The sequence below is a fragment of the Taudactylus pleione genome, unplaced genomic scaffold, assembly GCF_031769625.1.
Source record: "Taudactylus pleione unplaced genomic scaffold, aTauple2 ptg000068l, whole genome shotgun sequence".
Lineage (NCBI taxonomy): Eukaryota > Metazoa > Chordata > Amphibia > Anura > Myobatrachidae > Taudactylus > Taudactylus pleione.
In genome coordinates this window covers 507,706-527,507 of record NW_028284470.1, presented here as the reverse complement: position 1 = coordinate 527,507, position 19,802 = coordinate 507,706, and the positions used below count along the sequence as shown (strand labels likewise).

General features: G+C 43.5%; 1 protein-coding gene and 1 long non-coding RNA gene across 2 annotated transcripts in view; one reads left to right on the top strand and one right to left on the bottom strand.

The window, feature by feature from the left end:
- The window catches only part of NPR3 (natriuretic peptide receptor 3), a 147,385-nt gene that overhangs the window by 95,647 nt on the left and 31,936 nt on the right, over positions 1-19,802 (top strand). Inside the window, exons 4-5 of the mRNA XM_088466958.1 lie at positions 5,997-6,132; positions 14,571-14,665. Of these exons, the coding sequence (XP_088323084.1) occupies positions 5,997-6,132; positions 14,571-14,665 (231 nt within the window). The remainder of the gene's footprint in view (positions 1-5,996; positions 6,133-14,570; positions 14,666-19,802) is intronic.
- The window catches only part of LOC148534331 (uncharacterized), a 51,145-nt gene continuing 45,652 nt past the window's right edge, over positions 14,310-19,802 (bottom strand). Inside the window, exon 3 of the long non-coding RNA XR_015877660.1 lies at positions 14,310-14,651. This is a non-coding gene — a long non-coding RNA (uncharacterized LOC148534331). The remainder of the gene's footprint in view (positions 14,652-19,802) is intronic.

Below are 19,802 nucleotides of genomic sequence, written 5' to 3'. Positions count from 1 at the left end.
CGCTGCTCTACTATATATGGCTAGTGTGATGTGAAAGGTTGACAAGAAATAAGGCTATATTTCGCAGCGCTCTCTACAAGTGTATTAGTACTGTGTGTGTGTGTGTATATATATATATATATATATTTACTATATGCTAACACAACTGATGGTGTGCTGACTTTAAGTATAATATATGTAAACATATATATAAATATCTACACATTGTGATGACGGGGTAATTAGCTCGGTAGATGGGTGTCAGTGGTGCAGTGATTAGGTGCAGAATTAGACTCCACACATGACATTCCATTAAAGAATAAATTAAAATGATTCTTTACTTCCAGCATGGAAATCAGGAAACAAAACATTTACAGAAAATAATAAACAAACCTAGCCCTCACTCAGGGCACTAGCTCACTTCTTGAGCCCTCTCTATAAAAGCAGCTAATCTGCATGAAAGTCTCTTGGAGATTGGTGGTCCTTCCTGCCACATGCAGGACTAGACACTGGCCTCCTGGCCTGGTATAGCTTTCTTGGCTGCCACAGTTTCACAAGGATAGTGTCAGAGGTATAGGGATCTCCCTGCCTCCTTGCAGGTATGAATCCTGACCACCTGGCCTGCTTCACTCTGACTGCAGCCCCACCTGGACTGTCTGACTGTGTCCACCATCTGCCTCACCTGGGCTCTGGGCCTATGGCAGCCATTAGTCTTGAACACACATCCTTTTTGTTGTGTGTGGGTGGATCCCTTTAGCCCCACATTGACTCAGCTGCTCACCAATGCCCTGATTAGTGATACTGCCCACAACATATATAAATAGTCTTAAAACTGAGTTGATTATACAGAGTTGGAAGCATAGATGAAACAGTGCATTGCCAGGGCCCAGTAATCTTGCTGTTTCTTCCTACCAAACCCCTGCTCTGCGCTGGAAACTGCAAGGTCCTCTTTTCAGAACAGAGTGGGGGCCTCGGGGAGTGCTGTGTGTGCTTGGGTAGTGTGGGGGCAGCAGTGATGGGGAGGGATGCGGATGCCTTAAAGTGGAGGCACCTCCTTACTGTACCCTCACTTTCAGGCTCTGTTGTGGCCAACAATGTCTTGCTGTAGTCACTGACAGCAAATTTTATTGTGGCCATAGTAAAATCGTCTGGCTTGAAAACCACTGAAGGGACCAGTCACAGTCATTGCCAGTGATGCCGGAAAGGCAGCTGGCGTCACTTCCTTTGGCACCGTAATCTGTTATATTGTGCCATGCCAGAAATGAGGATGAATACACAAATTTCCCTTTCATGGTAGTGTCCCCAGAAGGAGCAACATTAGGGGTTAGTGTAGCATTCTGGATGGTGTATTGTCAGTGCCGGATTAAGGGCCACATGGGCCTGGGGCTGAAAATGTTCAAGGGCCTATACTGAGAAAGGGAGGAGCTGTGTGGGTGTGACCGGTGCTCTGTGTGTGTGGCCAGAGCCATGTGGGTGTGGTCATCTACTCTATTGACCCCGATGTCTCTCTAAATACATTAAAGTCAGAATGCTGACATTAGGGTTAGGCTGTGGGCGGGAGGGTTAATTTTAGGCTTATGGGGAGGCTAGGGTTAGGCTGAGGGGGGCTTTACAATGTGTCAAACCAGTGGATTATGGGTATTGACCTGTTGCCAGGTATATTAAAATTGTCCCTGTAAGCCACAGGATAATTATATAAAATATTAGTTGAATTATTAGTTGAATTAAATAGTTACATTGGGGGAGATGTAGCAAAACTACTAAAGCTTGAGGAAGTTGCCCCATAGCAACCAATCAGCTTCTACCTATAATTTTATAGACTGTACTGTACTTGATAATTGATAGCTTGAAACTGGTTGCTATGGGTAACTTCTCCACTCTGTAGAGCAGGGGTTCCCAACCACGGTACTCAAGGCACACTAACAGTCCAGGTTTTAAGGATAGCCATAGTTGAGCACAGGTGACTTAATTAGTACCTTAGTTATTTTGATTTAACCATCTGTGCTTAAGCCTGGATATCACTAATACCAGGACTGCTCTTCTGGCATTCTGTTTAACTCATGTCATTTGCTTTAAATGAAATATCTGGAGGATGTGAAGCATTTTCCTGGCACAGCTCCAGCAGTGTGTTATAGTGCAGAGTAGACAGTTACTACTTGCTCTGGTTCGGGGTTGGTATGTTGAGTGGGATCCAGAGTCAGCAGACGCGGAGTGGGAGCAATCATTAAACAAACACATTTCAGAATTAGATTTAAAAAGTCCTGTTCCCCAATCTGAAAAAAAAAAATAAAAAAAACTATTTTATTTGCTTAGGATGCATAGTAATGCCATAAGATTATATACATTTTCATTATATTCTGATGACTTTCCAAAATGCAATTTATTTAAAAAAAAAAAATCAGATAAAATGGTGGTGCTCCGCTATTGCGTTCTCAATGGTGGCACCGATCCAGCGCTATTTTGGCAGAACACAGCAGAACACAGCTTTGAGGACACAAAAGCCTAGTGTACATTTTGTAAATCTGTATGTAACATGGAGTTGTTGTTATTTTTCTAAATATGATTTTTTTTTTTTTTTAAGATACGATTTTGTTTTCTTCTATCACAGGCGATAAAGTTATCACAATATAGAGGTCAATTACGTAAGATTATGTGTAAAAAAAATAAATATATCACATGGTATTGTGAGCTGCAGACATCCACATTGTCACTTTCTCTGGAGTGTCAGGCTGAATTTGTCTCTATGGGCCATATTCAATTTGGAGCGAAAAGCCATTTTTGCGTGTTTTTGGTGAAAACTTTTCACAGATGACGTAATTTTCGCCTATTTTGATTTTACTCCATATTCCATTTGAAAGACTTTCCGCCTAGGCGGAAAGTCAATGCAATGTAATAGGCGAAAAAGATTCGCCTATGAATAGCGCAAAAAGTGCAGAATTGGGGTTTTGGGGTGCAATGTTGCGGGAACCCCCGTGCAGCCTTCAGACAGTCCCCCAAATTGAATACGGGGATACGCGGGCACATGTGCGATACTTTTCCGCCTGCAAAACACGCGATGTAGGCGAAAAGTCCGGGAGGCGAAAAAGTATCGCGGCTCGGCTAAAATTGAATACGGGCCTCTCCCATAGTGCACATGGAGAGAGCCGGAAGCTGGAGTTCAGATGAGAACTCCAGCCTCCATCTAACGTGGCGCTGCAGGGAAGGAGCCGGGTGCCCGCTGGTAATAACATCTCACCGGGCGTCCGGCTTAGAGCCTCCCTGCGTCACAACCGGGCATGCATATGAATCATTCTATATTATAGAATGATTCATATGCATGCCTGGCTGTCCGTCCATTACCCCCAGGAATTTAATTTTCACCCCATGTGGGGTAACTTACCCCTGTTCCCCGACCACTGCCCTACAGTATCAGCATTGCTTTCACAGCACCCCTAAGCCAAAAGTTTGTTATTGAGAAATTCAGAAAAAAAATATTAAGCTTACCTGTCATCCTTAGGGTCAGTTATGTGGTGGTGGACAAGTTTGCGCTTCTGTTTGTCCACATATTTACATTACATTGACCATAAATTATTTTATTTGGTGCTGAACCACCAACCTGAGGCACCCCTGCAAGTGTCCCAAGGCACCCCAAGGTGCCACGGTACACAGTTTGGAAACCATTGAACTAGTGCCTAGTAACTGAGTGGTGAAATACTGCTTGCTACTGTACGTCAACAGTGTGCAAGTGGCAATTTCACTTTGTGTTAGGTGTTTGATTTATTGTATTTTATGTTACTTTCCACATCACAAAACACGAGTGTTGCTGCACCTGTTCTGCCAGCTAGCACAAATTTGCATTTCTCCTTCTGTGCTGATTTAATGAATAAAGGCATGGAGCCACCAATTGCACATGCTGAACAGGCTGATTCAATGGCACAGCAGTTCCAGTTCATTTTCCGGCTCATTTAGTGCTCCCCTACATAAATAGATATCTTTAATTATTGCTGTCATTACTCATTATTCATTAATCAGTTTTCATGTATGCTATAGCTCTTGTTAAAGTACTTTCTGTCCTTTTTCTTTTAGGGTTCTAAAAGTACCGTAGATTCTATATTTTTTTTTTCTGTTTTCAACCTGTGTTCTATTAAAACAGCAATTTGTAACGGAAAAAAAAGTCCGTATAGGTCCGATGTTACTGATTGTTTCGCTATGTTCCCCTAGTGTACGGATGTGAGTAAGGGGAAGTGATCGTCATTATGTCTGGCTGCGTTCGCAATGTGCATGCACACATTTAAATAGCGCCGCTGATATTAGCAACTGCGGTGCGTGCGTATAAGCAGAATAGCCATCCTTACTGAATCAGGCCCTATAGCGAGAAGTCTTGCTCTCGGGTATCTAAGCCAAAGCACTCACATGTACCACAGGTTTCACTTCAAGTGACTTTACTTCAGGTTGCCACAAGTGCGCCCGTTGCCTCATACAGTGGAGGTAACCATTATGTGAGGTGGGCCAATCTTCATGGGAATCAATTTACCACAAGCCAATGACCTCACTAAGGGGCGTATGTTTTCAATGGTCAGATTTTAGAATGAGCATTTTCTGAAAGGAACCCGTCCCTGCGATGTGTGAAGTGAAAGCATTAGCCGCCACTTCGCATCTGTTTTGTGCCTCCACAGTGCTACTGCGCATGCGTGGTTTACTGATGGCGCCTATTGCCGGGGAGGGTTCAGGAACAGCTGCTGACGTCATAGGCAACAGCTGCTAACTCCAGAATGTGGAGCTTGGTGAATCTGACAGCGCGGCTGCTGTCGGAAATGAATATATCTGCCGCGGTCCATCCTTCATAGTTTCAGTTGATAATTAATATTTACGGGTTCCCCCCCAAAATGGGTGTTAGTGTTTTCAGGCAGATATGCTGCAGATATTGAATGATAAATAAGCCCTTAAGTCACTAGTGGGGTGATTTGACTGGCTGCATTCCTGTCTGTTGCTACTGTTTGCAGGTCTGAGTCATCCACATAAAGTATGTTTGTAGTTTTCATATCAGGTATTGATAGAGAGACGGATGACCTCACGACCTGTTCTCTCATGCCTCAGTGGGGTTCAGTATATATGTTAGACAATCACAAGATCGTTTTTGTGATGTTGACGGTCAGCATGTTGATGCCGATGTTATGTCGACATTGTTAAAATGGAATGGATATGGAAAACCAGCTGTCGGGATGCCTCCTGTCAGAATACCGACAGCGGCATCCCGATGGTTCCCATCTCGACAGGGGTCGGGTAAGTATACTTACCTTCCCTCTCCCCCCCCCTCCCTTCTTGTAGCCTAACCCTCCCTGTTCGTGCCTAAACATATCCCCCTGCCCGCTTCGTGCCTAAACCTAACCCTCCCCCCTTAGTGCCTAACCCTAACCTCCGCAGTGGTGCCTAAACCTCCCACCTAGGGGTGCCTAACCCTAACTTTCCCCCCCTCAAAACCTAACCATCCCCCCTAGGGGTGCCTAATGCTAACCTTCCCCCCTCAAAACCTAACCCTCCCCCCAGGGGTGCCTAACCCTTACCTTCCCCTCCCCAGAACCTAACCCTAACCCCGCTACACTCCCTAAATCTAACCCTCCCCCCACACGGCTAATGCTAAGGGCTAAGGGACTTACCTCTTTCGGGCTGATGTTCCGGCGTCGGGATTAAGATAGGCATCGGTATTTCGACGCCTATCTTAACTTCCTTGTCGGGATTTGGATGTCAGCATTGAGAGCGGCGGCATTGCGGCCGCTGGTCTCATAATTACATCCTGTTGAAATGGCAGTCATCTAAGACAAATCTGTGCTAATCTCTACCTAAGTGAAACTAATTTGCCGTGTCAGCAGTAGAACCTCGGGCAAGGGTCAATGTCTCGGTGAATTGCAATGACAGAGAAACACCCTGCATAATCTGAATATTTGTTGTGTGACTTTAGGAACATAGATTAAGATTAATGAGGCTTCCAGTTTGTGCACAAACATCTTATTGTTCACTTTTACTACCTTCTTTCTTAGGTGAACATGTTTGTGGAAGGGTTCCATGACGCTATCATCCTCTATGCCATAGCATTGCATGAAGCGGTGAAGAATGGTTTTAGTAAGAAGGAAGGAGAGAAGCTTGTCCATCGGATGTGGAACAGAACATATGAAGGTACAATTTAATGACTTATTCTTTCACAATGTACAGTATGATGTTCAGTGTTTATTTATTGGTCTATAGCTCTGAATCTACAGTAAAGAAGAGGGGAACAGGGCATTGTCTGTTTTGGGTCAAGAAAGCTTGTTTGTCTGACAAGTATGTTAGACAGCCTGATTACCAGGATAATTGCTCGAAGTACGGAGCCTTTCCCTGGTGAATCAGTTTTGGTGTATTGGGTGGGGGGGGGGGGATTTATTTCTTTTTTGTGGTTTGAATAATCTCTATTTAACACTTTTTAAGTTTGGTGGGTGGTTATGGTGATAATAGGAAGCTGTGGCACATGTGTACCGAGCTGAAAGTCGGTATGACTGCTTATAATGTTACTGGTCAGTTATAAAGCCTTTATTAAGTCCACAGTATAAAAGTTATGCCCCTATTTTGCCTAGCTGCAGCGGGTTAGGCATCTAGATTTGAGGCTTCCAGTGGCCTCGAGAGTTGTAAGGCCATATTTTACATTAAGCGGTTTAACCTGTCTTAGCAGAGCCTGTTCCCTTCTAAGACATTTTCTGGCTATTGTTGCTCATGTTTTCCTGGTACAGTTTCCTCTGTGCCAACAGGAATCCAAGGAGAGATAAGGAGGTCACCACATACAGTACCAAGGCCAGTTCCTTCTAGATAAGGCCAGCCAATGGTGCCCGTTTCCCAGTCAACCTGATCCCAATAACCAAGATAATGGGAATATACAGGGAATTAAGAAACCCTGATCAGGTTGAGGTGAGGTGTCCTTTTCATTTGGCACTGGCTGGGGATTACATTACCTGCGGAGACCTTGTGAGTCGAAACAGGCGTTACACACATCTATCTTCACAGATGTAAGCAGTGTGAGGCCACCTCACGAGCGTGAGAAGGAACCGAGCTGTTGGGACAGAAACTCATGTGGGATATTTCTGTGTTTGCTGAGACCGAGGTGATTGAATCATTTCAACACTTGATGTAAGGTGGTGCACAGACATGTAAGGCAAAATGTATAAGACATCGGTCCAAATGTAATAGGGTGTCTGCTTTGGTAAATTGCGAGTTTGGTGCTAAACTCGCAATTTTTCACAACTCTCCAATGTAATAGGGTGTCTGTTCACTAAAACTCGCATTTTTCAGAGTTACTAAAACTCCCCATTCTCAAACTCGCATCCAGATGTTTCACATTGAAAACAATCAACTCGCCCAATATAATAGAGTGTCTGTTTCAGACTCGCAAAAAAAAGATTACCAAAAGTCCCCAAATAATAGACCTGCTTCAGGCTAGCGAGTACATCCTGAGCAGGTCAGATTAACACAGAAACATGCATATATCCATGAGATATGTACATGTTTCTGTGTGTACATATGTAAAATGTTTTTAAATAAACAAAAAAATGACGTGCACCCCCTCCCCAAAAGCATAACCAGCCCCGGGCTTTATAAAGCCTGTTCTGGTTCTAAAAATACAGGGGCCAAAATGCGTAGGGGGCCCCTGTATATTAAGAACCAGCACAGGGCTTTGTTGAGCTGGTCCTGGTTCTGGAAAATCAGGGGACAAAACGAGTAGGGGTCCCCTGAAAATTCCAGAACCAGCACCGAACTCTGTCTAGCGGGGGGATAATGCCACAGCCAGGGAAAACCTTTCACCGGGGATCCCTGGGGAGTTGAGGACCCCCCCAATAAAGGGGTACCCCTCTCCAGGGCACCCCAGGCCTAGACTGATAGCCCGGGGCTATCCCTGGCACCTTATGCCCGTGGGTGCCGGGTTGATAGTGTTAGTGTAAAAATAAAGTATCCATATTGTCTTTAGTTGTAGAACCACAAGTCACAGCAAGCCTCCCCTGCATGCTGGTATTTGGAGAACCACAAATACCAGCATGCGGGGCATTACGGGCCCGCTGGCACTTGTAGTTCCACAACTAAAGAAATACGTAAATAAACAAACATACACCGTGAAAGTAAAATTTTAATAAAACATACATGCACACTCACACTCACACATACTCACCTAGTATCCGAAGTAATCCATAGGGGTGTTCCTGAAAAAACAAAATCCATACTCACCTCTCCTATGCGTAGATCGCGTCCACTTCTCCAAGTAGGCAATCTAGGGGTTAAAATAAAAAAACGCAAAAAACCCGATCCATGCCGGACTGAGCAAAGGTATGTGTGTACACATACCTTTGCTCCGCGTAAATGACCGGGGCACACGTGTGCCCCGTCAGTGAAGGGAACCGCTACATCGTAGCCACAAGATTAATTGAGGTTAATCTTGTGGTTACATCAATGATACAATGTCGCGACATTGTATCATTGATGTAACCACAAGAGGAGAGGTGAGTATGTTTTTTTTTTTTTCAGGTACAGCGACATTGTATCATTGATGTAACCACAAGATTAACCTCAATTAATCTTGCGGCTACGATGTAGCGGTTCCCACCCTAGACTTCAATGGGGATTTCTCACCATAGACGTCTATGGGACACACAGGCTGGCCGCATTCAGCTAATCAGGGAGCTGCTCCGACGGAGATGCTCCCTGATTGGCTGGCGGCCCCTTAACTGACGGGGCACACGTGTGCCCCGGTCATTTACGCAGAGCAAAGGTATGTTTACGTGGAGAAGTGGACGCGATCTACGCATAGGAGAGGTGAGTATGGTTTCTTTTTTTTCAGGTACACCCTACTCGCATTCAGGTACACAGCTACTCGCATTAAAAGGTGTCAGTTTACATAGTCCTAAACTCACCTAAACTCGCAAATGCAGTAGCCTCGAGCTGAAAAGTTCGCAGGCTATTGAATTTGCGAGTTTCAGTACAAACTCGCACTTTTTAAAAGTGTGAGAGAGTGCGAGTTTGTACTGTTACTAAAACAGACACCCTATTACATTTGGCCCATCGTTTCAGTTTGCACTTACAACCTGTCAGAGTAGGATGTGCTACCTGTAACAGAGTATCCAATGCCTCCTCCAGCTGATTTTGGTTAAGTTCCCTGGAGAGACCTCTCTCGCTTCTGGTTTTTTCGCGGTTCAGAATTTGGATTTTAAAGCCGTACTTCGGGTTTTAGATTGCATAAATGACATGATTTTAGCTGTTTTTGAAAACTTTTTTCATCTTTAAAAAAAAAAAAAAAACATATCCAAAACCAAAACACATGAGGGTGGTTCTCCAAAGCCAAAACACGAAGATGAATACAGCACCAAAACCAAAGCACGGGGGTCAGTTCACATTTTTAATCCTAAATAGACAGCTCTACAGCTTCCTAGTTCACCTGGGAACATTTTCAGGTGATAAGGAATGATGTAGTTGTTCCTCCCAAATAAAGACAAGATGTACAGACCCCTACACAGCGTTACTTTACATTGCAGCACATGACTTTACGGAGAACAAACCATGAAGTTTTGCATTAACATAGTAGAGATATGCCAAGTATAACATTTGTAGGGCCGGGAAGAAATGCTCTCACGCTGCTCTCTGCAATAAACAAAACATTACACCAGTACATCAGGTTTTCTTTAATCTGCTCAATGACAATAATTTTTTTTTTCCATTCCCATATTTGTTATTGTAAAAGACAGAGTTTGATAAAAACCAAACTACCAGTGTTCTTTCATTGGCATTTTTCATGGTAATAGACTGATTTGCTTATCTTGAAATTCTTGGAACATTCTTCAAGTCTAATCTTTTGCTGCACAAACAAAGAAACCATTGGACACATCTATTGTTCACTCATCCGTTTTTAAAGAGCTACAGCACCAGGATTTCAGGGGACACTGTTATAGAGACACCAACTCTGTTTTACTCTAGATAAAGTCAGCTATAACAGATTTTGAAGTTGTTCTACACAGCTGAAAACTTTAAATGCACTTGATGGTTACATACAGTGAAGGTTGACACATTGAGTACTGCTGGACTCCTGTTTATGACACTGAAGCCTATCAATTCACTAGCAGCAGGTGACATCATGGGGGGCACGCACGTCTCTGGCTCCTCCTGAATGGATCGGTTGCATTTGCCTGAGTTCTTGTTCAGCTGACAAAATGGCCGCCTCCAACCGCATGCAGGCGTCAGGTGAACGTCAACCTTTCAAGAGGTCTTTGGAACTGATCCTTCTACTTGCAAATCCGCTGAGAACAGTTTAGTCGTTGGCCAATGAAATTTATCATACATAGGGGCCTATTCATTAAACATAAAAATTCTCTGGAGATAATTAGCTTTAGAACTCTCATGGAGTTCTAGCTAATTATAGGTGGAATTCATCATTCCACCTCTCCATAAGTATCTATTCTGAAAAGCTGTCATTTTTGCGATGACAGCTTTTCGGGAAATAGATACTTTTCCCTGCCTATACTACCTTATCGCATCTGGAAACAGTGCTGCGCATGCGCTGTTACATCTGTAAAACCAGCGCATGCGCAGCACTGCCTACAGATGCGTTAAGTTTGTGTACCCCCCTGACCCCCCCCCCCTCCGCTCACCTCCCTCCCCCCCCCCGACTTACCTGTCCGCGCAGCAGCCTCCGGCTCCGTCCTGCTGGTCTGTCATGTGGTTTCCCAGCAGACCACATGACAGATTAGATTCGTCTAAACTTTCTTGTGCTCTGCTGGGGAGCACACATGTCTGACCAGCCTTCAGTATTAATCTACAAGACTTGTGTTGAATTACATTTTTCCAAAAAGCTAGGAGTTGCTGGAGCGTGTAGTTCATATGCTGCCATAAGGAATTGCCTGCTTTTGAAATAACTAGAACACTACTTGTTGCTAAAGCCTATAGTGTATAAATGACTGTTGGAAAATAACTTGAATTGAAGTTGAAGTACTGTAGTGTCACTTGTAACGACAGCAGTGACAGCATAGCTGGTACCGTAGGTAAGATATAATTAATTTTCCTAGAAGCCGATGGGCGGCAGCTTTTTATGTGTTTATATTATCAAAGGGAGTTGTTATTAGCTTTCATTTTCTTGCAAAGCATTATTGGAGACATGACATTTCTGAAGAGACTTTTTTTTTTTTTAATTAAGTCAGGGGTTTTTATATAGATATCAAGTCAGTTAACTGTGTGGTGACAGACACCATGAGCAGCAGGGTCGCGCCGTTACAAAAGTGTGGCAGTACGATTGCTACCAATTTGCCATCCTATTTTGAGTTACTATGACATTGTGGCTTCACTAATGTCACAAGATACAGATGTGCCCTCAAACTGTGCACCATTATGCCATACAGCAACTGAGACGCTGAGGTGAGTAGCGTATAGTATTTTTCTTTACATTTTGCGTCTTAGTTGCATCGCAGCAAAAAAGCCGCCCACAGTGGACCAGAGGCGCTGAGCTGTGGCTTTAACCACACAGGAATTGCTTTCACACACGCACAAAGTCGCAGATAAAGCACGCTGGAACTTGGCGTGAGGAAAAGCCGCGGTCTCTCGCATCGGAGCCCTTTTTACACAGATTCAGACTCAGTCACACGCAGATGTACAAATGTCACACACTCTAGTGGTCTGTGGGCCTGATTCAGAGGCACTCGCTATTTGCTCTGAATCAGGGCGGATTTTTTTTTTTTTAAATCGGGCCTTTATCGCGATCATCGGGCTTGTGACGAGACCCTTGTGATAGAGCAGGAAGTTCACTACTGACATCACGAATGATGTCAGTAGGGCCGCCCACAAACGGCAGGCGTTCCTCCGGGAACGTCTCTGTATGAACAGCCACCCCTCCTCCCCGCCTACAAAACGGGGCAAGCTGTCGATCAACATCGACAGCTGCCCCGTTTTGTAGCGAGCCCCGAGCAAGTGAAGTTCTCACTCGCGCCGGGGCTCGCGCACGCCACGCGTGTGCACTGGCCGACCATCAACCCGAGCGGGTCTGAATCAGGCCCTGTGTACGCTAGCAATGCAGTTTTGTCGCTGCCAGTTGTATTATTTATACAAATAAGACACACATTTTGAGTGAGAGATTCTGACACGACTGATTTTTTTTTTTTTTTAAAAGATGACCATCTTTAAACTTTACCGATCTATAAAACGTTGACAAAACGTCCGCAGAAAGCCCCTGTCCAAATGTTTAAGTTGCGCCTCTCTAGATGACTGAAATTTAAAGCTGTTACATGAAATACAGTAGTGCGCTCTTTCCGTATTTGTAAACTTGGGAAATTTGGCCTGGAGTGTGTCTCCCATACAGTATATAATATTAAGGGCTACCGCCGAGCCTTTGCAAGGTGAGGCAGGAGCCTACATATTGGTAGACAGAAAAAAATTAATAGCAGCTAGAGAAAGGTAAGAAGTAGAGAACATCAAACACTAAATTAATTTAGGGATCGTTTATCTATAGCAGTTTATTAAGAAGTTATGTTTAATGTCTAAATTATTGCAATTATGGTGGATGGGAAGAGAAAAAAACCTATTTACTTTGTGGTCCAGGCTTTAGGTTTATTATAAGGGGCTATCTACCTGGTGCTCCAAAGAGTGAACCTAAGGTCTGATGATGTACTGTATAGAATTTATCTAAATACTCAATAACACAGGCGATAAATCTCTCCATTGTAACTAAATCCCAAATTGTTTGTGAAATATCTAATCCCGTGGGGTGATTTCTCTTCCAGGGTTGAGCTATGCAACATCTGGTAGCTGTGCAAATACTCAACACTAGTTGATTTGAATGTGTAGATAATCCGGGGTTTGCAGCCAAGGTCCCAGTGGAGCAGTTCAAGTGTTAGGTTCAGTTGTAGTTCAGTAACGCAAGTAGTTCTAGTCTTATCTCCCTACCCGCCCATTGTTCTTCTAAACCCTGGATAAGCCCCGAAAAATTGTCCTGGTGGATCTAATGCCTAGTATAGCACTCCCCTTGTGCCATGGCAGTAAGGAACGCTCATCGTGCATCCAGGTTCATCCATCAACCGGTATAAAGTTAGACAGTTCATATTTGCTCTTCATGAATAACCAGACGCATTTTCTGAAAATAAGCTGCGTGCGTTTCATGAAAAAATATATATATAATCACTAATATTTTGTTACATTGAGATTAGTGCAATTTTCAAACCTGGGCTGCATAATATTCGCCATTATTCCACATCTGGTGGCAGAATGTAGCAATTTTCCCCACTGGAATTTGGCTTTAAGGGATCAATTTTATTAGCCACGATGATCTCGCCGGTTTGAGTCATCGCGGCAATGGCTGCACTTTACGGCAGCCCGGATTCTTTGAATTTTTCTTGCAGCCCCATAGGGCTCCGAACAAAGTTCAGCGAATTCGGACTTGAAGAAGGCAGAGAAGGGTGCGAGGTGCCGGTCCGTTGCCGGCGTTTTAACGCAACTCGCACCCTTCATACATAATAGAATTGACCCGGAAGTGGTCCGCATGGAAGTCCTCCTACCATGTTTTCTGCTCGGAAGCTAAACAAGCCTTAAAGCAAAATTAATTGGCATTTTCCAAGGCTGCTAAGGATTGAAATTTCACCCAAATGTGTTATTCTTGTTTATTATTATTATTATTATTATACTTTATTTCTATGGTGCCACAAGGGTTCCGCAGCGCCTTACAAAGTACATAAACAATTGAGCAGAACAAGAGAACAGTGTCTTACAGTACAAGACAATTTAGGACAAGTACATGGTATATAAACATTGCTGCGTCTTCCCATAATTGGCAGAATGCTTGTCCATAGTTTTAACAGCAGTCAGGTATGTGAAAAAAAACAACTACAATGGTTTTCCCATTACCTTATGTATCAGTTGTTCAATACACCTCTTAGATTGTCAGCTCGTTTGGGCAGGGTCATCGTTAACTTCTGCTGCATGTCATTGTATGTAATTTGGGTAACGATTCCCTAAATGTATTGCACTGCATAATATGTTGGCACGTCATAAATGAAGCCTAACAAAAAATAATAATAGCCTGTAATAAAAATGGCATGCTCTGTAAAGTTCTGAGACGGTTATATGACAGCCTATTAGGTTTATTGGTCCATTATATTCCTTTTTGCTAGCTGTCCCCTGCAACCTTGTATATTTTATGCTGTTGCTTTACATAGGACAATACATTATATGTGTGTGTATATGTATATATACATATATATATAATCTAGCATTTATAGGAGGTAAAGCAAATGGGTAAAACTTGTATTACATCTATTCCATCAGTAAACGGTGTACTTCATAAATGCAGACCAACGTGATAACTAGCTTAATACTAAACTCTTTATTAAATCCTTAATACATGGGTCAAGTTTTGAGTTCTGAAACTGGAACAGGGCTTGGATTTTAGGAATGCAGACACTCAGATGAAATTTCAATGTAGTTTGCGATGCCAACGAAAATCTTGGAGGCTGATGAGATTTCCTGTTGTATTGGTCAGTAGAAATCTGCCGGCTCACTTGTTTGACTTGGATCAAGAGGTGTCTGAAATCATTAATTTCTCTTATTCTTCTCCTTCCACTCCATAGGTATAGCCGGGCAGGTATCGATCGATGCCAACGGTGACCGGTACGGGGATTTCTCTGTGATTGCCATGACAGATCTCGAAGCTGGTACACAAGAGGTATGGTGAAATAATAATCTTCCTACAAATATTGCTCCGCACATATACTAACTAATTCAAGAAACCAAGGGGTTCTTGCCAACGGTACGGCTCGTATTCATGTTGCCCAACTAAACCAAGACGGCTGTCAATAACATAATAATGGGAAGTCTTTATTGGAGCGATACCTCACTTGACAATTGAATTGAACTGTCGAGGTTCATAGTTACATTGTTGGCACATGAAGAGTTGTATGTAAGCGTAGGGGTAGATTTACTAAAGCTTCCAAAACAGATAAGTGGGAGTGTTACCCATAACAACCAATCAGATTCTGTCTGTCATTTTCTAGAATGCAATAGGGAAATGATAGCTGATTGGTTGCTAAGGGCAACACCTCCACTCTTCATTTTTAGAAGCATTAGTAAATCTACCACTAGGGGTCTGTTGGTTCCAAATTCAGTATCCGAATTAAGGTTTGTTCCTTTGGACTCAATATTCTATCAGGTGGTTTACTTTTGTTTTTTTTTAAATCCTTCATTAATTATTAATCTCGTTGGCTACTCTTCCCTCCACTAAAGTTTGATCATTTTTTTAAATGTTTTAATTTCAGCATATTTTATGTCAATGTTGGTGTTCATTAATGTAGTATATGTAATGTATGTATGATTTCATGGAAGTAACTTTGCATAAGTTTTTTCCGTCGGAGTCATTAAATCGTGCCACAGCGGGAGACTGGATCAGAATTGTTTGCCAGGATGTTAACGTATTGTGGGAAGATAAAAGTAATTCCTTTTTAGCTGTCTTGCTAAAAATGTCATGATGTAAGCTGTTTATATACAATGCTGGCTGTGTGTGTAACACATTCTTCTGTAGCCTGGTCATGCTCTTCTTAGATGTAGACCAGATAACAGCACGCGCGCGCACCCGTAGACAGTCAGATGATTTTAGTTAGCATGCTCACAATATTGGGCTGCAGCTGCAAAGTTCATGTTTGATTGGATATGTAGAAGACTCACTTTTTGTCTTCATCAAAAATAACAAATGATAACTATGAAGCACATAAATAATGCTGCTAGGGCCGTTCTGACTGTACTTTGGTGCTCACAAACCGGGAGGCAATCGGGAAGCCGACTGCCTAAATACCGGCAGCCGGCTTCCCGACTGTCTTATCCCGGCATGGGTGAAATGCCGGGCGTCTAGATATAGACGCCCGCATTTCCCCGACGCTGGGAGACCGGCGCCCGGCATCACGATCGTACTGATGCCGGGCGCCGCGAGCGGATAGCCGCGGGGGGGAGGGTTAGGTTTAGGGCTCCCGGGGGGGACTTAGGGCTAGGCACCCCCCCGGGAGGGTTAGGGTTAGGCTAGGGGGAGGGAGGGTTAGGGTTAGGCACCCCCGGGGGGGACTTAGGGTTAGGCACTTGGGGGGGAACTTAGGGTTAGGCACCCCTAAGGAGGGTTAGGGTTAGGGGGGTTAGGTTAGGTTAGTGGATACTTACCTATCCACGATCGGGATTTCCAGCGCTGTCGGGCTTCCGCTGCGTCGCACTCTGCTTCTGTCGGGCTGCCGCTGACGGGAATAGAACCGCCGGCCATGCGGCTGACGGTATTTCATACCAATTCCCACAAACCCCCCCCCCACACACACACACACACACACACCTCTCGGTTGCAGTAAGGTGTAGTAGACTAGACTTTTAGATGGCGATGGGCGATATATGCCTCTCTGCTGCAGGTACATATCACAACTTTGCAGCCACATGGTTTAGTTGGATAGACTTCAGAGACTCCCTCCCGGATAAAAGGCACTCTTCTCCTTATTCCCTCGTCTATTTCTCAGAGACCTTCCTGCCTCCGTCACTGCTGAGACTCACTTCTTTATTGCTCCGGGGGGCTACTTTCCACGACATGAACTTTGCTCACGTATGGACCCTACCTCTTGTCCCTTCTCTTATTTCTTTGCATAAAGAATTTTTATATATATAATACTCAGCTGCCTTGGCGATACTGGCCAGGAGCAGTAAGGTTTCACTTATTGCTTCACCAGGCCCATGACGGTATATGCATATGCGTGATCTGGCTAGCTAATACACACATGCACAGTGGAAGTTGCAGCCTGGACTTTGACTTTCAGTTTAAGTTCTTAGATAAAAAAATATATAAAATAAATAAAAGGAATTAAAAAAAAATAAAAATTAAAACCAACTTTTAAAATTCAATTAATATGTTATCTGAAATTAAAAATATTGAATTTCTTCTGTTATCGCCATAGCGACAACAGAACAAAATCCCTTCTTAAATGGGCTGAGGAAGGTATTGCATGAGAACACTGGTGAATCTTATTGCTGGAGGAGGTTACCGCTGGTGATACCAGTGCTTTTGCCTGCTGTAATCCCTGTATGGTTAAGATTTAATTTTTTTTAAAAGCCTTGTCTCCGGTGAAACACCCATTTTCGCTGGAGATAGGGTTTTTCTCAGTTTGTTAAATAGACCTCATGAAGGTCACTCTGTCATAAGAATCTGTGTTTTGACAGAAATGACCACTGACCATTCTAGTTTGGGGAGGAGGGTTGGGTGCTTTCTTTGCTGGGGGTTTCCTTTAATAAGTCATCAGTGGAAATTTTACTTTAATTTCTAGAATAATTGGGATCGTTCTACACTGTTGCACTGAATCCGGGGGAAAAACAGGTGGTTCCAATAATATGTATGACATTCACGGTGCAAGTACTGAGGCATTTTCAGTTATTGGCTCTGTATTATTCCCCTGGTAATGCGTCCAAGCCTATGCTATACATAACAATTATATGCTTGTTCTGGTACGGGTGTATGTGTTATATTTTATGCGATATCAGGGCCGTGCCAGAAAACTTCCTTTGATCTGCAGTAATATTGATGTCAGCCTGTCCCATGCTGAATACTGTAGCAGCCTTAATGCCTAGCCCTCCGTCCTCCTGACCTTAGCAGGAGAACAGCATTGAAACTAATAGGCTTGATTTACTAATTTGCACTGTTTAAGCTTTAAATGATCACATATAATAGGAATTACGTATGTAAATTGGCCAAATCGTTCCAGATCCGATTTCAAGCATTAAAGGTCACTTTAGAGACAATTACTTGAGCTACAGAAATAGAACACATTGGGCTGAGCACACTTAGTGTACATTTTACACAGCTTCCAATTGAGTAGCAATCACGCAGTTTTGTTTGGAGGATTGTATGCAGAGCCGTAACTAGACTTTTTGGTGCCCTGCGCCAGAGAGAGCTTTGGCGCCCCCCTACTGCCATTTTATAAATAGGGACATAAGATAGTGCAGAAAAAAGTGGAGTAGACTGCGCTACTGTGACTAGATAATAACATGCGCTTGATTGATAATTGATAACACCTTAGCCTCTCTGTATCAAAAAATAAACAACATTTATTATAACATAGAATAAAAATTAAAAATAGATAAAATGTATCTCTTAAATAAGAGTATAATTCAAATTGTACAGTTGTTGCAACAACTCATATGGCCATAAAAAGTATCCACTCGTAGATCTTTTACCCAATTACTTTGTTGTAAGTTCAATTAGTGACAAATAACGGGTCAAAAGCTCACCATTTCGCATATACACATAGTGGGAGCAGTCTGCACAAGCTTGATGTAAATATCCAGTTAGTATTTGTAATATACCGGACTCATATAGTGGAGATATAGTGGCGGCTGGAATAGGGCTTATGTCCGCTCTGTGCCGCAGTCCCGGGTCGCTCCCCCGTTAGCACAGCACGTGGTCGTAATCCTGCATAACTACAGCACTGAGGAGGCACTTGTAGTCCATAGACACAGATCCATATACCATTCCACGAGGCACGGAGAGACGGGAGCTCCCAGCACACCGGAGTGTTAAAGGCTAGCGGCTCAGTTACTGGTGGATTGTCGCTCTACGCATTGTTTGCTGGCAACGGGAGACTACCTGGGTCTGCGGCGCAGGACGGGTGCCAGTCCCACTACAGCCGCCAACTTACCATCTATACCAATTGGCAATTTACGGCTCCGTCAACACTGAGGGCTACGTCCAGCCCATTGCCTGCTGCTAACGGGGGAGCGACCCGGGACTGCGGCACAGAGCGGACATAAGCCCTATTCCAGCCGCCACTATATCTCCACTACATGAGTCCGGTATATTACAAATACTAACAAGGCCAGGAGATGCTGGGGATAAAAGGAGAGGAAGCTACAAGTGAGAATGATGATAAACAGGAAAATTGACAGGCCCCAACAGCGCCCCCTGCCCTGCAGTGCCCTGTGCCATGGCACTGGTCGCACTACCCTGGTTATGGCCCTGGTTGTATGATAATTGTTGGAGTGGGGGCAGATATGAATAACTTGTTCATCCCTACAAACTATTGCTTATTGATGACTTTTTCTGTATGACAGTTTAATACTACACAGGAGCACTGTGCAATTAATTAATTTGCTGTAGTAGCTCATAACCTGCTAATTAATGCCTCAACTTGTCATGGGATAGTGATTTGCTGGTTGAGTGATTATTCATTTGTACATACGGTTTAATTCTGAGCTACAGGTTCTGACAGTCTATCCCATTTTTGCATCTGTCCTTCTTTGTGGAGCCGCAGTTTGTAGATGAAATCATTCTGCCAAACCTTCCTGCCCTTCTCCTACCCCTATGATCTATTTTTTGATCTGATATATTGATCTGTGTGCACTAAATAAACTTCTTTGTTGGCTCTAATCCTTAAGATATACTGTCTCACTCAGGCGGAAGTGTATCAAACCTCCTCAAGTGGAAAAATTGCCCAAAGCCACCAATCAGATTCCAGCTAGCACCTTCTATAAAATGATAAGTAGAAGATGATTGGTTGCTATGGGTAACTACTCCACTTGTCCAATTCTCCACTCCTTTGAATGATTGATACATTTCCCCCAAGGTCTTGAGTTTTTATCATTTTCTGATACTTACCATACTTATACAGGATAGTTGTAACTAATCTGTCTTTTCGGGCAGGAGCTCTGTCACTCTTCCCTGTGCCACCTGATTGCAAGCTTGGCTTTATATGTGCATGCACCCTGTTGCTAGTTGTTCTACAACAGGTTCATTCCCCTGGCTTTATTAGACCATTTGTGTGCATGGGTTACCTCACCACTTTGTAACTACA